The 22566-nt window shown below is 46.7% G+C and overlaps 1 protein-coding gene across 1 annotated transcript in view; it reads right to left on the bottom strand.

Annotated features, from left to right (window-relative positions):
- Positions 1-22566, bottom strand: part of MYO5C (myosin VC) — a 95763-nt gene that overhangs the window by 17246 nt on the left and 55951 nt on the right. Inside the window, exons 22-34 of the mRNA XM_006086029.3 lie at positions 21445-21610; positions 20656-20802; positions 19055-19219; positions 17719-17812; positions 15195-15258; positions 12360-12540; positions 10243-10336; positions 9860-9923; positions 9694-9774; positions 7823-8003; positions 5698-5791; positions 5019-5218; positions 951-1038 (exon numbers count right to left, since the gene is read on the bottom strand). Of these exons, the coding sequence (XP_006086091.1) occupies positions 951-1038; positions 5019-5218; positions 5698-5791; positions 7823-8003; positions 9694-9774; positions 9860-9923; positions 10243-10336; positions 12360-12540; positions 15195-15258; positions 17719-17812; positions 19055-19219; positions 20656-20802; positions 21445-21610 (1619 nt within the window). The remainder of the gene's footprint in view (positions 1-950; positions 1039-5018; positions 5219-5697; positions 5792-7822; positions 8004-9693; positions 9775-9859; positions 9924-10242; positions 10337-12359; positions 12541-15194; positions 15259-17718; positions 17813-19054; positions 19220-20655; positions 20803-21444; positions 21611-22566) is intronic.

The following is a 22566-nucleotide window of genomic DNA, read 5'->3' as shown; positions in this document are numbered from 1 at the left end:
AAAAACATATCCTTGGATAAGAATTTTAAAAAAGGATTCAATAAGAATAAAAAAAGAATGACCTCTGATTGGTAAATTGCATCTGGACCAGGAAGAACAATAAATGAAGCAGATATATCTGATAAGGATACTTTGGGTATTCTTTTTTTTTTTAAATCTTTATTGTTGAAAGTATTACAAAAGTCCTCCTTTCCCCCCTTAACTTTGGGTATTCTTGAGTGTGAAGACTTATATGTGGGCATGTTCCTTGCAGGAACCCTGAAAGCTAATGCCACCTATGCAGTGTTTAGGAGATATTGGCTTCCCACCAACAGTCATGTGAATGAATTTGAAGCAGATCCTTTAGCCCCGTTTAGCCTTCAGATGACTGTGTCCCTGTTGTCGACTTGACTGCAACTCAGAGCCAGAAGCACTGAGCTAAGCTGCTTCTAGATTCTTGACCCTCAGAAACTGTGTGAAGCAACACACAGTGTTTGTTGTTTTAAGTTGCTAAGTTTGGGGTAATTTGCTATGACAATAGAAAACTAATACAGGAAGGGAAGCTGATGCATTTCTGCTTTAGACACGTTGAGTTGGAGGTGATAAGAGAAAGGCAAAGGAGGTAATCTTAGAGGCAAAAGGACTGAGACTTTGGCAAAGAGGTGAGGAGTGGGAGGTAGGCTGTGGAAGTCCTTATGCAGAGATGGAAGTTCATTCGTCCATTCCAACAATGAGGACACAACGAGGGTTGGGAAGGACAGACGTGGTATTATCTGAGGGGTGGTGAGTGATCTGCCTGCCTCAAAGGATCTTTCTTTCCATTCCCCTTCACTGAGCCCCAAACCCTGCCAGTTGAGAATCATTCCTTTGGGTTTCAAAGACTTTGGGCCACATCAAAAACTAAACATTTCATCAACACATGTTGACCTTAGCTGAAAGTTCAAGAAATAAGAAAATGTTATTTCTCCCACCTTTTCCAATTGTCTTAGTTAGACTCTTGACTTGGTCTTGTAGCTTTTTAATCACTCTGTCCTTCATGTCTAACTCTTCTTCAAGATCCTGCAGAGATCAAAAGAAACAAGATCATTAGCTTAGAAGCATCTAAATTGATTTTTTGGTAATAGCTTTATTGAGCTATAATTTGCACCCAATTCACATATAGGTTATAGATTACTATACTACACAATGGTTTGTATATAGTCTGTGTGTAATCATCACCATCATCTAATTCCAGAACATTTCATCATACCAAAAAGAGCCTGTGACTTTTAGCCGTCACCCCCTGGTCTCCCATTCCTTCCCAGCTCCTGGCTACCATTAACCTACTTTTGTCTCTATCTACCCTTGTGCCTGGCTTCTCTCATTAATGTTTTTAAGGTTTCTTCATGTCGTAGCCTGTATCAGTACCTCATTCCTTTTTGTGTCTGAATAATATCCTATTGTGTGCATACACCACACTTATCTTGATCTGTTAATAATAAAATAATGTCCATTGTAGAGAATTAAAAAACATGAATGTGGGAAAGTAAGCTCCCTGAATGTCAGAAGCTGGAGGCAGAGAAACTCTTCAGAGGTTGGAGTCCTGGCTTTGACCTTCCTTCCTGAAAAGGGTTGGCCTTGCCCAGGCTGATTTTGGCTCAAGAACAGGGAGAGTCTGGGATTCCTATAAATATTTCCTCTAAAGGGCACAGGGTCTTCAGGTTCTTCCTGAATCCCAGGGGCTTTGGCACAGGAAGGAAGTGGGCCCCTCCAGCTCAGCAATGCCCACCACGCAGTCACTGCGGCCCTGCGCCCCCTCGGGGACTCCTGGGCAGAGGGAAATCGTGCTGTTTCTTCCTGTGGCCACCTCTCTCCCTGCTACCACCTTTGGAACTTTATCTGGCCTTTGAAGTGGGGGTGTGGGTATACTGTCTTCTAACTTGAGCCCATCCTATTATATGTCTAAAAACCAAAAAAGGCACCCATCAATCCATAATCTGGAAGAAACCACTGCTCACATTTTATTTCACTCCTTTCTTTTTTCTAATATGGCACATATATGTTTTATAAAATTGGGATCATATTGTATGTGAAGTTTTATACCCTATTTTTTTCTCGAATTATATTGCAGATACTTTCCCATGCCTGATAACATACCCAAACCGTCATTTTAATGGATACAGTAATATACAGTAATTAACCTACCCACTTTTATTGGACATCCACTTTATTCCCCTCTTTTTTTTGGTTATGATTATTAACACTATTATTTGTCCAGATATCTGATTACTTACTAGGAATAGAATCTTAGTGGTTCATCACTGAGTCAAAGGGAATGCACCTCCCTAGAGAGCTTATACCAGTTTATGCCGGGAGTCTTATCTAGCTTCTAGAAGGGTTCAGGAATCTGGAGAAGGGGCTGCGGTAAATTATTAAAGAGTCTAGAGACGAAACATAATTCTGAAAGACATTTTGGGGAACCAGAGGAGACTCAGCTAAAGAAACCAAGTCCTTCTGTCTCTCTGGACCCCTTGCTTTTTATTAACACAAATTGTCCTAAAGAAAGGTAGATATACATATCAAAGGCAAGGTTTAGCATACAGAATCCATTGTCAGATTGGGGGAACTGCCTATGGCTGTTCAGGTGTTTGGCCAGCAGGAGGCAATAACATGTAGATTGAAATGCCCTCAGCTGTCTGGCAGCAAGAAATCATTTATGCATCCTTTTCAGGTTTGGGGAAATGCCTTTGGCCATTCCAATAGGTAATAACATGATTTTCCAGCCCTTGCTGAAGGCTCAAGGTCCACCAGCCTTTTGATGAACTTCTTGCATTTATGACCTGCTGGAATTAGCTTCCGGCAAGTTTATGTTCCCAGAAACCATATATGATGACAGTCTCACCAGCACCATAAGATCTCTATTATTTCAGGGGCAAACATATTATCTAGTTTTAATTTAGAATTTCTTTGATAAACAGTGAGATGATCACTAAACGTTTTTATTATTTCTTTTTTAATAAGGATTTTCTTTGACTTAAAGGATCAGATATGGGATTAAATAGTGTACCCTCAAAATTCATGTCCACTGAGAACCCCTGAGTGTGACCTCATTTGGAAATAGGGTCTTTGCTGTTGTAATTAAACCACAGATCAATATGATAACTCGCTGGATTGGGGTGGGTTCTGAATCCAATGAGACTGTCCTTATAACAGAGATAAAGGGCACACAGAGATACAGAGGGGGGGGCATGTGAAGGGACAGCAGAGATTGGGGGTGCGCTGTCACAAACCAAGAATGTCAGGCGATGCCAGGAGCTGGGAGAGGCAAGGAAATCCTCTCCCCTGGAGACTCTGGAGGAGTGTGGCTGGGCCAACACCTTGAACTTGGACTTCTGGCCTTTACAAGTATGAGAGGACATGTTTCTATTGTTCTAAGCCACTCAGTTTGTTGTACTTTGTTATGGGAGCTCTAGGAAACTAATACAGTTAAGCCTCACTTGTGGGTAAAATCAGCACCTAATTTATAGGAATTATATTCCTTTGTGGCATATTCATTGGCTCATTGATAGCACCGAGGCTCCTCATTGGTTTAGGGGGAGTTTGTTGGAAGGACCATGTAGATATAAAACAGGAGCTATGACTGTTCCCCAGCTCAGGGTGGAGGCAGCAGGCTGGCCTGTCCCCACCTGGGAACAGAGCCACACACCCGGGGCTCCTGAGAGGGCACTGTGTGGGACCTCACTGGTCCAGGAGCATCAGGAACAAACACACACAAATCCCACACAATTAGGGCCTAATACATACCCAGAGGCACACACTCACAGCTAAGGAATGACAGTTCACACGGGACAAGACGTGCAACATACACATGGCCCACCCCCATTACCACTGGCCCCAACTGAGACCCAGGGACACGCCGGCAGGCAGGACATCCTCACACAGGCTCAATGGACAGCTGTTTGTCTGGTGTGAGTTGATGAGTCTATTCTCTGAGGAAGTTGTGTCCCCTGAGAAAAGATGGCCATCATCTGGGCGCCCCTGACTGGAATGTGTTATTTCCTGTTAGATATCAAACTCCCTGGATTCCTCTTTTTAGATATAATCATTCTTCAAAGTCAAATCCTGACAATGTAAAATATAATTTCACCCTATCATGGTTTTCCTGTGAGATAGAAAATGGGGGGGCCCTGACCACGGGGAGCAGGGCCTGTGGGCATGTCCAGGTGCCCACTGCCCTGGTGAGCCCTCCCCTGAGCACGTTGTAGAGGCTGCCCGGCCTGGAAGGGCCTCAGTTTCCAGCCCCCAGGAAAGCACCCCAGCTGCTACTTTAGTGTGTCTCAGTCTTGTAGGCTTCACACACCAATTAATATCAAAAGAATTGCTGGGGACCGACATAGAGTTGCCAAATTTCATTTTGACAAGGGCCTCTTCAATTTGATGAAGACTTTCTTTTTTTTTTTTTTTTATTTTTTTTTTATTTTTCGCTTAAAGTATTACAAAGGGTATTACATAAGTGTCCTTTTTTTTCCCCCCCGCCCTTGACACACCCCTACCCTCCCTTACCCCCCAGTGTCTTATGTCCATTAGTTATGCTTATATGCATGCATACAAGTCCTTCGGTTGATCTCTTACTCCCCTCCCTCCTGCCCCCCAACTCTCTCTGGCCTGATGAAGACTTTCATGATTTAAAGTCTGTTGCCTACTACCATGGTCATTTCATGGAAGAACATGTTGTCTATGAAATTTGTAGGAAGGACATACCCCCAGGAGAACACATGGACATCGTCTTCCCAGGTGGGTGCCGCCACGGGACAGTGTGCAGGACCCCTGCACCCCACCTCCCTTTGCTTTATCAGGCACGTCCCTGTGAGCCCTGAGCCTCCCCTGAGTGGGCTCAACCTCAGAGACCACCTGTCTTTTGCAAAAGGAAACAGAGTGCTCTGACTGTGGCTTTGGTCCACAGCTGCTCAGCGTGTGCTCCAGGTGGCCTGTCCCCGCCCCCCTTCTGTGACATCTGCACACAGGCAGGCAGTCACTTATCAACTTAGTCCAGTCCTCACCCTGTTCTCCATAGTGAGACGAGACGCTTCCTGCCGGAGGCTACTCTCCACTTTGGGTTCAGTTTCAACCTGTTTCTTCAAGCCCTCGCTGACCTCTGGCATTGCATGAATGTCATCCATCAGCTTCTCCTTCTCTTGGGGGTGTATTCCCTCTTCTTCTCGAGTGTGATTCAACTCATTAGAAAATTCTTCTAATTTTCCTACAGTGAGAAGAACGGTCAGTACTTGGGGCCATATCACTGGATTCCGATTTGGGCTTGGTCCTATGTATAGTCGTCAGGGGTCCTAAGCTGCATCCAGCTAGAGATTAGGTTTTGTTTGGCATAAACAATGTTTAAAATATTTCTAAGTCATTGTTTAAAACTTGATATTTCATATAAAATTTTTACTTCACATAAAAATGGCTTCTCTTAAAAAACAAAAACCAAAAAACCAGGACTATCAAGCAACACTGGGCCTGCATGCCTATGTGGCAACAATCCCCAGAGCTTGAGGCAGCTTCCCCCTTTTGATGCCCATGCACCTTATTGCACCCTCCACCCAGCCCACTCCTCACATTCACGCCACTGCCTGGCCCACGGGAGGTCAGAGTGTGAAGACTCCGAGTACAGTGACTTCTGTCATGTCCTGGGTGGAGAAAACCTTTTTCTAAAAGCAGGTCCCTGAGGGGTCCAGTTACCTCTCATGTTTTCAGTCTGTTCATTCAGACGGGTTTCAAGGTCTTGCTTCTGTTTCTCCAGTTCTGAGATTTGCTGTTTAAAGTCTGGGATCATCTTTAGAGAAAAATTAGAAATATTAGACTATGAAATACTTTCATCTATGAACTTTTAAATCTCAGAGCTCGTCAGAAGCAAACCCAATTGCTGAGGCGTTTAACCCCATGGAAGATACATCTTATCTATAATAATAAAAGTGTAATATGCGAATTTGATTGGACGTCCTTCCTGGACATCCTTCAGGACAACCTTTGGGACGAAGCTTGGGCTGTGAGGGAAGCCCGGGTCCCGGGTGCCAGAGAGAAGCTGGTGCTGGCAGCCGGGGGAAGGAAGGCCTACTCTTGCACGAATTTCGTGCATTGGGCCTCTAGTGAATTGTATAAGAAGGCCAGCTAAGACATTATACTCCATTGGTATCATGATTTTTTACCTCGAGACCTATATCATCACAAGAAATACCAGCACGCTCAGAGAAAGCGGTTCCACACAGCCACGGTCCCCATCTGGATGTCTCCTGGAGAGAAGGGTGTGTAGTGGTGGGGCAGGGGCGGATGGGAGTTCTCTGCTGAGCTGAGGGAGGGTGATGTGAGGGGGGTGGCAGCCAGCCTCTCTGGTCCAGACCCAGAGACCTCACTTCCTCATCTAGGGACGGACCACCTCAAGGGGGTCGCACTGCGCCCTCTGCATTCCAGGTGTGGCTCAATCCTTTGTCCTTGTCCGCCTGTATAGTTTTTTAAATGTCACCTCTACCCTCAGGCAGGTAGAAACAGTTTTTCTGTTGCCCAAGTTTATAAAAACACCCACACCGCTAACGCTCAAATGAAGAATACTTGTTTGTGCAATTGGATTTCACCTAGGATTCCTCATGAAAGTTTCACCCAAGGACCAAACAAAGATGTGAAGGTCCTTACTCCTGCTCCACGTGTTGGCTATGCCGGGGCCACAGCTCCTCACCTGCTGGCACAGACCCGAGAGGTCCTAGTAGTTCGAGGTTAGGCAGAGGAGCAGGAGACAGCAAAGAAGCTGAGAAGGGGCAGCCTGTGAACGGCGAAGAGGATAAGAAACCTAGGAGAGGGTGGTGGCCTGAGAGACAACGAGGAGGATGGAAATGAACCCTTTGTGCTCAGCTGGATGCAGACCAGTTAGTGGTAGGAGCTCATGGCAAAATGGGGTGGCCACAGAGCAAATGGGAGGTGAATGGAGAGATGGCAGTTGGATGGCTGCTGAGGAGTCTGACAACTCCCCAAAGAAATGGGGTGGTCCCCTGGCCGGCACAGCCCAGTGGTTAGAGTGTTGGCCTGAGCACTGACAGGTCATAGGTTCTACCGGTCCAGGGCACGCACCTGGGTTGCAGGTTGATTCCCTGGCCCTGGTTGGAGAGCGTGCGGGAAGCAATCGATGTGTCTCTCAAATCGATGTATCTCTCTCTCTCTCTCTCTCTCTCTCTCTCTCTCTCTCTCTCTCTCTCTCTTTTCCCTTCCACCCTCCCTTCCATTTTCTCTTAAAAAATAAGTGGAAAAAATATCCTTGGGTGAGGATTACCAAAAAAGAAAAAGGAAAGAAGAAAGAAATGGAGTGGTAGCTACCGGGGATGTAGGGCCAAGAAAGGGATATTTTTGAGTGAGGAGATTTCTGAAGCCTTTCTCCATGCCAGTAGGCGTGAGGTAGAAGAAAGGATGAGACATGTGTAGGAGGAAAGAATGGGCATCACAAGAGGGAAGGCCTCTGAAAAGGTGAGATGAGAAGCAGGAGTAGAGGCTGACATGAATGCATGTCCCTCTTGAATTATCCTTTTACCTTAATGTTGCTTTTGTCAATTTCCAAGGGGTATTGGCTAGATTTAGAACACACACACACACACACACACACACAGAATGTGGACCCATCCTATGGAAAAGACACATACTCTCAAATCAGAGTGCTCTCCAGCCTGGGGTAATATAAGTTTCTCTTCTGACCCAAGTATTTCTCTCCTAGAAAACGTAAGTCTGATCCATGTTTTATTGCCAAGAAACTGCATATGACTTGGCTAATGAATAACATCTCTAGAATAGTGCCCACAACCGGGGCCCATGGCTGAGACCATACCATGTTTTCTGACGTCAGCCTGGTAACTTCATGACGAATACTTTCATTGATGTCATTCTCTTCTCTAAATAATTTCTGCAGGTGGTTTATTTCTTGACTTAGATGCACCACTTTGAAGTTCAAAGCTTCTATCTCCTTTTCATAGCAATCCTTCTGGGACTGGAAGTGGCTCTCCAAGACGCTGTTGGAAGAGGGGCCGAGAAATTAGCCACTTGGTCTTCACTCTGAGTGTGTGCACCTGCAGCAGTTATGAAAACCCACCACTAGAGCCAAGCGCTAAGTACAGAGAGCGTACTTATGTGCACATCGTTACAGGCTATGGAACTAGGAACACAGAATTATAAAATTTAGAAAGCATATGTGGCATTAACATGCAGTTAATAACAAATATTACTTTAGACATTATTAAAGTTACATTTTTACTCTAATAGTTTAAAAAATGTCTGTATGATGCAATAATGGTAAAGATACATTTCATTATACATTTGTCAAAACCAATAGGATATATAACATCAAGAGTGAACCTTAATGTAAACTAATGACTCTGGGTGTCAAAGTAGGTTCATCAGTTTTAACAAATGTAACCTTGCCCTGGCCAGTTGGTTGGGCATCATTCCGTGCACTGAAAGGCTGCCAGTTTGATTCGTGGTCAGGGCCCATGCCCGGGTTGCAGGCTTGATTCCTGGTGGGGGGCATGCAGGAGGCAGCCGATTAATGTTTCCCTCTCACATAGAGGTTTCTCTCTCTTTCTCCTTCTCCCTCCCTCCCTCTCTCTTTAAAAATCAATTTTAAAAATCTTTAAAACAACAAATGTAACCTCTGCTGGGAGATATTGATAATGGCTGTGTACGTCTGGGGGTCGGAAGTATATGAGAAATCTCTGAACTTTTGCTCAATTTTACTGTAAGCCTAGCACTACTCTAAAAATACAGTTTATTAATGTAAAAAATGCATCAAACTTTAAATTTAAACACACCTATTTGTCTATAGCAACACTAGCTACCTTAGCTATAATAATAAAAGTGTAATATACTAATTAGACTGGACGTCCTTCCAGACGACCTTCTAGATGAAGCCGGGGCTGCGAGGGAAGCCCGGGTCCCGGGTGCCAGAGGGAAGCCAGTGCCAGCAGCCAGGGGAAGGAAATCCTACTCTTGCATGAATTTCATGCATCGGGCCTTTAGTCTTATATAATAAAAGGGTAATATGCAAATTGACCCTAACAGCAGAACAACCCAGAACGACCAGTTGCTATGACACGCACAGCTCAATGCAGGAGCTGCCCCCCGGAGCTCAATGCAGGAGCTGCCCCCCGGTGGTCAATGCGTCCCACAGTGGGAGTTTCACTCAGCCACAGACTGGGCTGACGGCTGCAAGCGCAGTGGCAGTGGTGGGAGCCTCTCCTGCCTCCTTGGCAGTGCTAAGGATGTCCGAGGGGGCCTAAGCCACAGTCAGACATCCCACGAGGGCTCCTGGGCTGCCAGAGGGATGTCTGACTGCCAGCTTAGGCCTGATCCCCCGGGGAGCAGGCCTAAGTTGGCAGGTGGACATCCCCCGAGGGGTCCCAGACTGCCAGAGAATACAGGTTGGACTCCCCTCACCTCCCCCAAGTGCACAAATTTTCATGTACCAGGCTTCTAGTTTGATATAATCAGTTTTACTGTATAGGTTATGCGTTTTATCACTCAGCATTTTATCTCATAAAGAGTGTTCTTTGTTACCAATTACTCAAAGAAATATTTCCAGTGATTATTAGATCATTCTACTGTAAGAAATTATTTTATGTATCAAATCTATGTAAGATAAACTTTTCACTTTCCAATAGTCTTATTATCTCTGGGGGAAAAAGAAACCTTGGGGGAATTCCTTACCGGGTTGCTTTTTTTAGTCCTTCATAAGCAAACCAAAGTTCTCCATCCTCATTTAAATGTTCCAAATCTTCCACAGACAGCCTGGAAAATAAGGAGGGTAAGAAAGTCTATCATCTCTCTCATGTGTTACACGTTTCTAAATGTTTGATAATGCAAAAATGATTACCTGCTTCTCACGTCTGCAATGTCATAGCTTTCGAGAAGTTGCTTGGTGATCTCCGACATCTTTTCTGAGAGGAAAAGGCAGAGCTGGTATAAATTACATTCTTGCCTGATTTCTCCCATTCCCTTTCTAGGGCCCAGTTACCTTCACAGAGTCTCCAGCTAACCATCCCATCAGCCAAGAAACTGACCAGCTATTTAACCCACCAGCTATCCAACCAACCAACCAACTAGCTACGGAGCCAACCAGCTAGTCAGCTTGCCATATATCCAACCAACCAGCTAACCAACCAGCCTCATGCCAGTCAAAGGAGCATTTCCTCACCAGTGACACTTATGATACATTCAGTCTGCACCCATGGGCTTGGTGCCTCGTAGTTTTGTTACCTCTCATTTCCCGCTTTTGCGACTGCACATGTTTTTCCACGTCTATCTTCTGTGTCTGAAGTAGCTCTATCTCCTTTTCAAACTCAGAGATTGTCTGAATCACAGCAATGACCAGGTGAAGAAAAAAGAGCTATTGTAATTTTTATCAAACAGAGGGAACACTCTTATAGCACCGTCTACTCATGCAGGGTGTCCTCACTGCTGCTTCTTGGCTAAACTCTTGTTAAACCATCCCTGCCCATACATACAGCGTGGCCTTGATACATGTTTAACTACCCCCAAATACTGTTAATTATTTCCAGATCTACTTGGTTGTATCAACAGAATTGGTTTCCCTACTTAAAGGGAAACGATAACTAATTACTACAAGCTTTGGTGGGGTGGGGAGGAAGGAGAGCCCAGAGAAGGAAATTCAAAGGGGCTGATTATCTTTCGCCGTAGGATGGAATCTTGGATGTGGGCAAGCCCGCCACGTTTGGAAGTGTGGGTTTGGGCTCCAGCTGGGTTAAGGAGTGGCGCAGCAGCAGAGCCAGGCGCACCCAGGATTTGGGGGGTGGCCATGGGGTGTGCCGGGGTCCCCTGAGGGGCAGCCCTGGTTTGGGGGGGGGCTGTATTCTGCCTCTTTCACCTATCGACTCAGCTTGAGTAAGGATGTCAGGGTTGTGCTTGCAGCTATGGGAGCTATGCAGAGGTGACTAAGCCCATGCTGACATTTCTCAGTGAGTGTAAGTGTTTAAGGCCTACATACAACTCCTGTTTCTACAGGGCATGGGAAAGGAGATCAAAGTGACATTTGCTGGTCATTTTACATACACAACCTCTTCCTTAAAACAGGCCCAGAGGGTGACTAGGGTGACCTTTTACAGGTTAGAAAATTGAAGCTGCATAGAGTAAACGGCCTGTTCAGGATCACACGGCAAGTTGATGGGCTGCCAGGACTGTCCAATCTGAAAGCCCCGCTCTCTGTAACGGTTCAGTCGTGGTTACCAGTTGTGAGTGTATTTATACAGATGGATTATGACACAGATAACTTGATGATGATACATTCACTTTCTTTGCAAATGAGACTAATCGCCACACTGGAGAGTCTGGACCACAGTTTTAGTTACCAAAGAGGAAGTGACAAATATCGGTGCCTCACTCCAAGTATAGCCATACCATTCCCCAAGATGCAGACAGTGGCCAGACGGCCTGACTTCCAGAGGGACAGCAGTCTCATGTGACTGCTGAGAGTGAGGCAGTCACAGGGCTGGGTGGTCCCACCCCCCACTTTCAGCATCAGGGGCCCAAGGCCCAGAGAATACAGTCAGCTCCACTGTGGAGTTCACAGGCAATGCCAGGGTGATTCTTAGCGCTCTTCTGAACCATGCAGGGCTCTTCCATGACAATCAGATAATATTCGCAAAATCTTCACAAACATTCTACTCACATGTGTTTCACATATTCAGTAGAAGCTTAAAAACTTTCCCACCTTGCAGAGAAATGTTTTGCATTTAACAACACAGGGACATTCTGGTGGGGAAGGAATTCCAGTTAAGCCTGACTCTCCAAGCTTGCATCATTGCTTTTGTGAGAGTTTCTGGTAGCAGTTTAAAATGTAAGATTCTGACAGTACGGCAATGTAATTTTAATACAGGCATTTATAGGTATACTGAGGCCTGGTGCACAAATTCCCAGTTGAGGGGACAATTTGCATATTAGCCTTTTATTATATAGGACAACACCATGATGGATTGTGTAAGAGCTTATGTCCATTTGTAATTTAATTTGGACGTATTCTCTAGGTCAACATATTTGAGTAACTTTATGTAAATGTAATTTAAAAAAGAGAGCTGACCTTTAAAATAGGAAAAGCCATTATTGCTAAATCAAAGGTGGCTGGGGGTTTATACTGGGAGGAACTGAAGCAATCAGGGTCCTTTCACTTCTGGCTTCACACATGCATTTGCATTTAGTTGTCTGATCCTGTGGGAAAGTGAAGCTGCTCCCCCTTCACCACCCCTGCCACACATACACCCCGCCCACCCCCACACACACCCCACCCTCCCCCTCACCCCCCACATACACCCTGTGCAGTGACCTGACTCAGAGAGAGCTGGGGAAGTGGAAGCCTCTACCTTGGCCTGCTGGCTCAGCCGGGCCACCTCCCCCTGCAGGCCTCTCGAGGTGGCCTGTTCCTCCTCCAGCTGGCGCTGCAGTTGCATTTTCTCATCCTTGAGAGCTTTGATTTCTTCTTTCAAAGAGCACATCTGCTTCTCATAGTCCTGTGTTTTCAGTTCAAAACTTTTTTCCAGAAGTCTAGGCAGCAAAAGGAAAAATAATTCAGAATTTTCTCTAAAGTCTTTACCCTGAGTTAGAGCGATACATCATTTTGAAAATAAGAGGAGACTCCAGAAAGGAGACAAGTTAATTAGGATCTATTGTGACAGTTCCCATAATAATGGCCTTATTTTTAGCTGACGGAAAGGAAGCTTCTTACACTTTCTGATCTGAGAAGTGTGGCTCTAACACGGTCCCACACAGAGGAAACACAGCACAGGAGGTTGAACTTAAAGTCTCAGTGGTGGTTGGGGCACTGTATTCCCAAAGCCATCCCAGTTCCATGTGGCCCCCCATGGAGGGGCCACTTCCCTCGGCAAAGACCTTGGCACATTCGGCCAAGTCCTGGCCCCTGCCAAGTCCCAAGGATCCTGGAGGGCTTTGGCCTGGTCCTACCCAAGTTAGTGTAGTCATTTAATATGTCGAAGCATCCAGCCCTTCAAAGACTCTAGAACAGCGGTTCTCAACCCGTGGGTCGCGACCCCTTTGGCGGTCGAATGACCCTTTCACAGGGGTCGCCCAAGACCATCCTGCATATCAGATATTTACATTACGATTCATAACAGTAGCAACATTACAGTTATGAAGTAGCAACGAAAATAATTTTATGGTTGGGTCACAACATGAGGAACTGTACTTAAAGGGCCAGAAGGTTGAGAATCACTGCTCTAGAATAAGTTTCCGCAAATTCAGGTGCCCCAACTTCCATGAAAACCCAATTCCTTGTGAGATGGTTGCTGAATTAAATATGGATGAATGACCAAGAAAATAACTGAAGAGAGATCCATGACCTAAACCAGCCAACATAGTACACAGCAGCCCAGTGAGAACTGAAGCAGACCTAGGGGCTCTGAGTTTATGAGTTATCATTCTACTTGCTAAACTGTCGACGGGTTTATTTTAGGACTTGCTTTAATAGCACAAAAGGAAAATCACTGAGGAAGAGAGTCACATTCCCACTAGATTTTTGTTTCATTTCCTTTTATAGATATCATCAAAAATTTAAACTTTGTTTTCAGGTTTTTAACCTGGTTGGTGTGGCTGAGCAGTTGAGCATAGACCTATGAACCAGGAGGTCACAGTTCGATTCTGGGTCAGGGAACATGCCTGGGTTGTGGGCTTGATCCCCAGTAGGGGACATCCAGGAGGCAGCTAATCAATGATTCTCTGTCATTATTGATATTTCTATCTCTCTCTCCCTCTCCTTTCCTATCTCTGAAGTCAGTAAAAATATATTTAAAAAAAAACAAAACCAAGAAAACCCCGCAGTGCTCCTAAGAGGCCAGCAAAATACCTTTGAAGAAGCAGACTGCAGCCGGCAGTCACATGTAAAAACAATCTTAAATTTGTAGCCTAAATGAGGCGGGTGTGTTTCCACAGACTGTGGGCTTCTTTGTGCCTCTGTCGGGTTGTGACAGTGGCCAAGATGTCCCCCGTCAGCTGACCAGGGACCAGACCGAGCTACAGGTGAGTGCTGATGAGGACTGCAAAGAGCTCAAGGTGACCTGGCCTCAGCCTGACTCTCCCAGCCCCCCTGCTTGCAATGGTCACTCCCAAGTGGCCCAGTACGCAGTGAGGGTCCAAAAATTGAACTCCTCTCCTAGAGTTAAAAGTTCATTGAAAAATAGATTTTTCTTTTTTTCTTTTTTTTTTTTTAAATATATTTTATTGATTTTTTACAGAGAGGAAGGGAGAGAGAGATAGAGAGTTAGAAACATCGATGAGAGAGAAACATCGACCAGCTGCCTCCTGCACATCTCCTACTGGGGATGTGCCCGCAACCCAGGTACATGCCCTTGACCGGAATCGAACTTGGGACCTTTCAGTCCGCAGGCCGACGCTCTATCCACTGAGCCAAACCGGTTTCGGCGAAAAATAGATTTTTCAAGGTAGAGTCAAATATCCTATTTTAAAACCGATGTAGGATCATGAGACACTTTGTTAGCTCTTGGATACTCCCTCCCCTAACTTTTTGGCATCCTCCTCCTCACCCAGACCCAGGCTACTAACTAACTGCATGGGGAGGGTGCACATCCTACCACCCCAGGCAGCCCTGAGCCTCCTAGCCCCCTACACCCTGGATGCCAAGAATGTTCCATTTCTTCCCTACACCTTGCCACGCATCCCTACTTTGAGATCTAAAGCCTTTCAGTTGACATCTTAAGAGAAGGGAGCCCATATTGGAGATCAGTAAAGGGTTTAATATTGACAAGGTCATGGGGAGCTGCCTTAGTTGCTGTGAGGGTTTCATATCCCTTACTGTGTGGGACAAGAATCATGTGAACAGGTGTAACAGGAGGGGGAAGGGAGGAAGGTGTATTTCCTAGGCAACAATCTTAATTCTTAGGCTTCATGGGAGTTGAAAGGGTGGCAGTGTCTGAACTCCTCACTGTCTTGGCAAAAAAGGGAAAGCAGGAAATTCCCAGGGTCCCCTGCCCACACTGCAGAGCCCGGGCAGTGTCTGCAAGGTGCACAGGGTGGGCATTCGCTCTCGCAAACCTCCACGTCTTCACTTCCTACAAATATGCACACCCCGCTCTCCTGTGCCTGTGACCTGCTATCTGCAAGCCAAGAAGCAAAGCAGAGAACAGCAGAGAGAGAGTGGCAGTTGTGAGGCCACCCATCTTTCATACATTCTTTGTCGTTCTTCCTTTTGCACGTCCTCGAAGAGCTGCTTGGTGAGGTCATCCATTTTCCCTGTGGAAAGACAACGCTTTTTGAAATAGGTCTGCACACCAATGCCTGGATTGCTTCACGTCTTATTTAAGAAAGTGTGAATGCAAGAACAGTCATGGTGTATTTATTCCTAACAGGATGACGAGTGTAACTGTCACCTTTATAAACTAGAAATGCAGGTCCGGGGGTTCAGAATAATAATCCTCACAAATTTGTCATGTTGAAATCGATAAATAGTTTCATGTATATTATTTTTATTGGTCTGAATATCATTTGTTTGATTAAAATTAGGCATATTGGCTTTGAGATAATAAATATTTTTATTAAAAGTAAACAGAAACCCTTTGGGGAGAAAATGACCAATTTATGATAGGGTTTCTCAATCTTAGCATGATGATACTTCAAGGGAGGTAATTCTTTATCCTGGGGGTAGGGGGGCTCCCTGTGCACTGTAGGATATTGAGCAGCATCCCTGGCCTCTACCCACTAGAATCCAGTGGCACCTCTACTCACTCCACTTGTGACAATTAAAAACGTGTCCAGACATTGCCAAGTGTCCTGGGGGGCGCCTTGACTGAAACCAGTCATTCACGATAACCAAGAAAATAATAAAGTGTCTTCACTTAAATACGGGATCCCTAACAGTTCAGGTTAAGGGAGCATGGGGTTCTGGACAGCCTCTGGCCATGACAATCCCATGTCCCCAGCATGTCCACACACGACAGGTGCCCTTCAAAACAGGAGCAGGATGACAGATGCAGTCCATCAGAGCCTGGTGTCCCTATTTGTACTGAGCTGACACCTCATTCTTGAGTTTTGCCTGGTTCCTGGTTCCCCAGAGGGGAGCCCAGGGATGAAGTGACAATAGCAATCCTCCAAATTATTTGGTTAAAAAAAAGCCAACAGTTTAATAGTTTGTCCAGTGCAGTGTCAAATGTCCCTGAATCAAAATGACTGCTTTAAACATCGTGAGTCAGCCAGAAAACACGAGGGAAGACACCTAAGATTACATTTAGAAGCCAGCATATTTGATATAATTTCAATTTTCACTTCACTCCAGAATTGGCTTACCATCTTGGGCCATTTGCAAAAAAGGCTAAACAGGCTGCTCACATGTGACTTTCTGTCCAAGTCGGAATCTCAAGAAGGGGAAAAGACTTTGATAACATCCCTCCGTCTAGGTCCCAGGATGAGTGAAGGCTGGTGCCTTTCACAGAGCACTGTTTGCCATGTGTAGGGAGACCCTCGGGACAAGCAGTTTATGAACACTGGGTTTGACAGTTTTCATACACGTTTTAGAAGATGTTATAAAATTATCCACCCAAACATGTTAATGCTACCAAATATGTAATTTTCAAGACACACTTGTGGGAATTTAAATAGTCTTGTGGGAAATGCCACTTAGAGTTAGAAAAAAGAACAAGTGCCCAAGAGGAGTGTATTGTAATAAGAAAGGTAACGATGGGTAAGGCCTTCCCTCATTTAGGTTCAAGGTTTACTCTTAGACCTGACCTCTGACCTTGCCCTGTTCATCATCAGTCCTTAGAGACGGGGTGCACACAGAATCTGGAGCAGGAGGCACGCCGTCTTTGGCTTCATCTGGGCGGCCTTTCCTGCTCTCCTGGACAGGACTCGGGATGTTCACCCCCTCCACACTCTCACCTGGCCCCCCAGGGCTCTTGTGCTCTGGATTCCACCCGGTGGGGGACCGGGGGATGCTAGATGCTCAGGCCTGAACCCTCAGGCCTCATGTGCCCCCGGTCAGAGCTTAAGGAAAAAGGTCCCTGGAAAAGACAGGCAATTGAGTGTGGCAATTTAAACCACCTGGTCAGGAACCACCAGGTTCATGAGCCTGTTGGGGCTTAGCAAGCGCTTATGATTAGAATTCAAGCTGGAAAGCTACAAATGGACAGAGCGAGGCTAAGAGTGGCTGCTTCGCACCCAAAAATAAAAGTGATACCACTACTGGTTCCAAGCATCTGTGCCTGACAGCCTGGGGGAGCTGTGGCTCATGAGGTAAGCATGCCCTTAGTTCAGGGCCAGGGTACTCCTTAGATCGAGTAAGGTGGACAGATCTGCAACCTGACTGTAAATCCTTGGCAAACAACAAACACGACCCCAACATTATCCTAACCCCCAGAGCACACCCATGCACACACACAGGCACACATCCTTCTCCACCTGTGATGAAAGGCTCCAGGCTTATGGCCAAACATCGGTACCTTGCAAGTGGCCCAGGGAGGGTCTGAGACAAGGATTGCTGTGTTGTCTGACAAAGATGGAAATAAACAGATGAATCTATAGGGTAAATTACCACAATTTAAACATCGTTATTTTCTGTGGAGCAACAATGTTCTTATACTAAGTATACACCAGAGGTTCCCGATGCTGCCTAAAACTCGGTTCACAGCCAACAGTTATTCCAGAATGACTGGACAAGCCAACGCATGGGTGGATGAATCTGGCCGCCGTGGGCTTTACCTTTCAGCTCTTCAGTCTGCTCCTGAAGCTTCCGCTGTATCTGCTCTTTTTGTACTTCCAGCTCCGAATTATGCTTCTGAAGCTTTGCCAATTTCTAGCAAAGGGAAGCAAAAACTGTTTTGAAAAACCTCATTTTAAGTTTGGTCACCACTGTCCTACTTGGTGAAAAGCTGTGTCTTTTTAAAATATTATGTGTGCACGTGTATGTGTATGTATGTATGCATGTGTACACACACACACACACGTTCTATCTGTGGATAGCCGCCAGCACCAGCGCGCGGCATCACGCTGCATTTACCTTAACATGCAAGGGCTCCAGGTGACCGCAAGCAGACGCCAGTTCCCAGCCTGCAAGGGCTGAGATCAAGGAGCCAGACCAAACCAAGGTCACCTCACATGTCAAGTCGTCTTCGCTATCCTTTTCTTGAGCTTCTCGACCCACAGGGTATTTATCTATTTAGTATGATGTAAATTATCTGTGATGTACCGTGGATTCACATTTTGAGAGTGTTATGACTCAGGAAGGCAGGCTGTGTGATCATCATGTAAGTTCTACTATCTTAGCTCCTCTTGGTCAAGTGTCTGCCGGGCTGGCAGCTGAAGGTGCTGATAGATGGCTGGTGACCGGCAGTGTGGGCAGTGCCAGCAGCCAGGCACCAGGCCTTGGGGAGGCACAGAGACGCCCAGGACTCCAGGCCGCCACAACCTTGGGTGCTGAGGACTTTGAAAAGTGCGGCAGGATGGGCAGGAATAAAGACACCTCGCTAGAAATGATCAGCTCGTGCTTGGGCAGGGCTCTGTGATAGGCGTTTAGCTAAATGATTTCACCTGAAAACTTCATCCTCAAAACAACAATGCCAAGTTACTTTTTGTCATTTCTGTTTTACATACGAGGAACTGAAGTTCAGAGAGGGTGAGGGCAACTTGCCTAAGGCCACCCAGCCGGACAGCAGCAAAGACAAGCTTTAGAGCAGGGACACTGGGTTTTTACGTCTGCTGCTCTTCTGACCCCACCGCCGAGATAAGACCTGCCGAGCTGTGCGCTGCTGTCCTGGGTGAGGTGCCCAGGGCTCACACCAGATGGGCCAGCAACAGGGGACCAAGGTGGTCCTGGCAGAGGGGGAAGCAGCCACAGGGCTCCTTCTTGGCCTTCGTCTCTTGACAGAAATGGAAAGGAAGAGGCAACGTCATGTTGTGTTTCTTCCTAGACTCTGGGCTCTGCCCTCTGTCCTCTGAGAGGGAGGCCCCTCTGACAGCGGGAGCTCTGTGGGGACACACGCTGAGGCCCCGCCCATGGGAAGACTCACAGTGATCGCCAGGCCCAACCAGCACCAACCTCTTCCATGGTGGCCTTGTATCTCTGCCCCCTCTCCTCATAATTGCGCCGGTGGGCAGCTGCCCTGTCCAGTTCCGATTCCAGTTTCTGAACCTTCTCCGCATCACCGGCCCGAGCGGCAGCCAGGCTGGTCAGCTTCTCCACCAGCCCGTGGTTCTCTCTGTTCTAGAGAACAACAGCAGGTGCTCAGGGGTTTTTCCCAAATAAAGAAGCCGTTCCCTTGGCTTCTCACAGCCTTTACACGGCATCTAAGTCTCTCAGAGGTTCAGTTACATTGGCCACGTTTATCATTGTGAGGGCGTGTCTGAGCATCCTCGTCCCAGCGACAACAGCGAGGCAGAGCTGGTGGGTTAATGTTCCTGAGCTGGTGGGGCTCTTTTACTGTGGGGCCGGTCTCATCCCGGAGCACCAGGCGACTCGAGTGGTGTGGGATGGATCAGGTTCCCCATGCCCCCAAGTCACATGGTGAAGTCCTAACACCCAGCACTTCAGAATGTGACTGACTTTAAACAGAATTAAGGTAAAATGAGGCCACGTGGGTGGACTTAATTCAGGATGAGTGGTGTTTTTATAAGAAGAGGAGGTTGGGACACAGACACACACAGAAGGAAGGTGCTGTGAAGACACAGGGAGGAGGTCACAGTTCGATTCCCGGTCAGGGCACATGCCCGGGTTGCCAGCTCAATCCCTAGTATGCAGGAGGGGCGTGCAGGAGGTGGCCAATCAGTGATTCTCTCTCATCGCTGATGTTTCTCTCTCTCTCCCTCTCCCTTCCTCTCTAAAATCAATAGAAATATATTAAAAAAAAAAAAAAGACATGGGGAAGAGATCGCCATCTGCAAGCCCAGGGGAGACAACTCAGTGGAAACCAGCTTGGCCAACACCTTGAACGTGGAGTGATATTCTGCACAAGCCACATAACACACGCCTGTCACACAGCAGCACAATAGGGGAAACTGCGTCAAAATGTCAAGTGTATTGGTTTGCACGCTGATCCATTCATTAAGGATCCTTATGGTATAGCTAAGGCTACATTTAAAGTTCATCTCAGGAGACTCTCAGTATAAACTGAGGCAGCCCAGGAGTGAGCTCCATTGGCCTGGATGCTGCATATTGCACAGCCCTCGCCCACGGGCAGAGAGCAGTGGGAATGGCACGGGGAGTCTTCTCACACGAGGCAGGGCTGCAGGTAGGCCATATGGACCTTCAGGCAGATTAGGAAATTGCAGCTCCTCTGAGCCAAGAACTCCCTGAGGGAGCCTGGCTTGGCACCCAGACAGCAGCAGCTCTGTGCAAATTAAAAAACGCACCCCTGCCTCCAGGCAGCCCATCTCGGTGCCAGAACACATGGCTCGCCAAGCAGAACCAGGCTGGGTTTCAGCCCCACCGGCCCTCCTGGGCAGCTGCCCTGTGCAGTGTACAACCTGCACGACCATATGTAGCAGCCCTTTAAAATGTGCTTCTATTTCCCGGCTCAGGGTCCATGTGACCTGAACCTCCTGGCATGGGTATACATTTGACTGCATAGCTAAGGAACTGGCCCAGAACAAAATATATCTATTGGAAAAAGTAAGTATGAAAGATGCATTGGGAACACCTACCTGATCTTCTAGCTTTTTCTGCAGGCGCTGGACCCTGTACGTGAGCTGAATGTTGAGCACGAACCGTCGGATGCTCTGGAACCTGCGCCGGGCCAGCCACGCCCGAGCATATTTCTGAAGGATCACAGCCTTGTGTTCCTCCAGCATCTTTAAAACAAGATTTTATAAAATGCAAACTGGCTCGCCATTCTTTCTCTCATCAACGCCTCCAATGTTGGGAGGTGCAACTACCACCATGTTCCCACAGTGCAAAATACGGATTTCTTGTAATCAGCCCATAGGGACCTACAATAGACTTTTGAAACAATAGCCAAATTCCACCTGTAGCAGCCATGTCCGGACATTCACATACCAGAACTTCCTGCTCTAGGAAGGTCTTCATGCAAAAGCACTATCTCACTCTAGGCATACCTCAGAGATACTGTGGGCTCAGTTCCAGAAACCGAAATAAAGTGAATATCACAGTAAAGTGAGTATCATGAATTGTTGGGTTTCCCAGGGCATGTAAAAGTTATATTTACACTATAGCATGGTTTATTACGTGGGCAGTAGTATTATGTCTAAAAAGCACATAACAATAAAAATACTTTATTGCTAAACAATGCTACCCTTCACCCGAGCCTGTTGGAAAATGGTGCTGATCGACTTGCTCAACACAGAGTTGCCACAAACCTTCAAGGTAAATATTAAACCCCCACAATATCTGTGAAGAGTGAGAAAATGAGGTATGCCAGTGCTGCTGATGAAAAATAACACGAGCCCTGGGGAAGCCTGTGGTCCCGGCCGCACCTTGCGATACCTCCTCCGGGCCAGGCATCCTCGGGTGTAGGCCTGGATGGTGATGGTGGCCACGCGGATCAGCTGGTACAGACTGCGGACAAGGTACCCACGGCAGTGCTTCTGGATGATGATGGCTGCCCAGGCCTCTTTCAAGGCGGCCGCGGTCACAGCTTTCCTTGGTTGAGAAGAATGGGGAGTCAACCTGTTACCCACAGCGCACTGGCTTCTATAGCGTGTGCTCTTTCCGACTAAGGAATAGTCCCATTTTTGCAAATCTACACATTATGCTCTGTGAGTGGTTTCTTGTAACGCCAGATTGAGATCAGTCATTACCGTCTCCCCTTTCACCCTGATCTGAATATGCTGGCTCCAGGCACGAGGAACTTCACACTCCTCACATTCAGGCTGATAATCCGCCTCCCACACGCCCACAGGGACGGTGGCAACAAACCCGTGCACTGCACTTGCTCCTTCACCTGTTCACTCATTCTGTGGGCCAGCGGGCTGAAGGCTCCAGATCAGGGAGAGGGTGGCAAACCAGGGCCTCGGGGCCAAGCCTGCAGCTGTCCACCTGAGATGGTCAGGTTCTACAGGAACACACACGCCTATGCTTTACAATATTCCCCGTGCCTGACGTCATGCTACACGGCAGAGGTGAACAACTGTGAGAGAAACGGCGGGGCCCCAACAGCTCTCACAGAACACGTTTGTCGACTCCTATCCAAAGGACTGGAGAAGACGACAGAGCTCCTACCTTCAGGATTTACCACCTTGTGGAGCAGACAGACCTATAAGTGGCCAAGTGGGATATAAGAGAAATAGAATGACTGCTAAAAGATCCGTCCGCGAGATCTTACAGAACTGCTTGGGAAGGGCTGACCTGTGAGCCAGCCCTTGATGGAAAAGGATTTCTGTAGACAGCGAAGGTTGGAAAAGCATTTCATACTGGAGGCCTAGCAGTGCTGGAATGTTCAGAAAAAGAGACTCTGTCTAAAATTGCTTGAATATGAGATACATGGAGAAAATTAGTAGTCAATAAGGTTAGAAAAACAGATGGGAACCATTTGTTATTAAAATATATATCTATATATATAAAAGCCTAAGTGACCTTTATGACCAGTCGACCGGTCA

Source organism: Myotis lucifugus, unplaced genomic scaffold (assembly GCF_000147115.1).
Source record: "Myotis lucifugus unplaced genomic scaffold, Myoluc2.0 scaffold_23, whole genome shotgun sequence".
Lineage (NCBI taxonomy): Eukaryota > Metazoa > Chordata > Mammalia > Chiroptera > Vespertilionidae > Myotis > Myotis lucifugus.
Note: the sequence above shows the minus strand (reverse complement) of the source record. Positions and strands in the feature narration are given on the sequence as shown.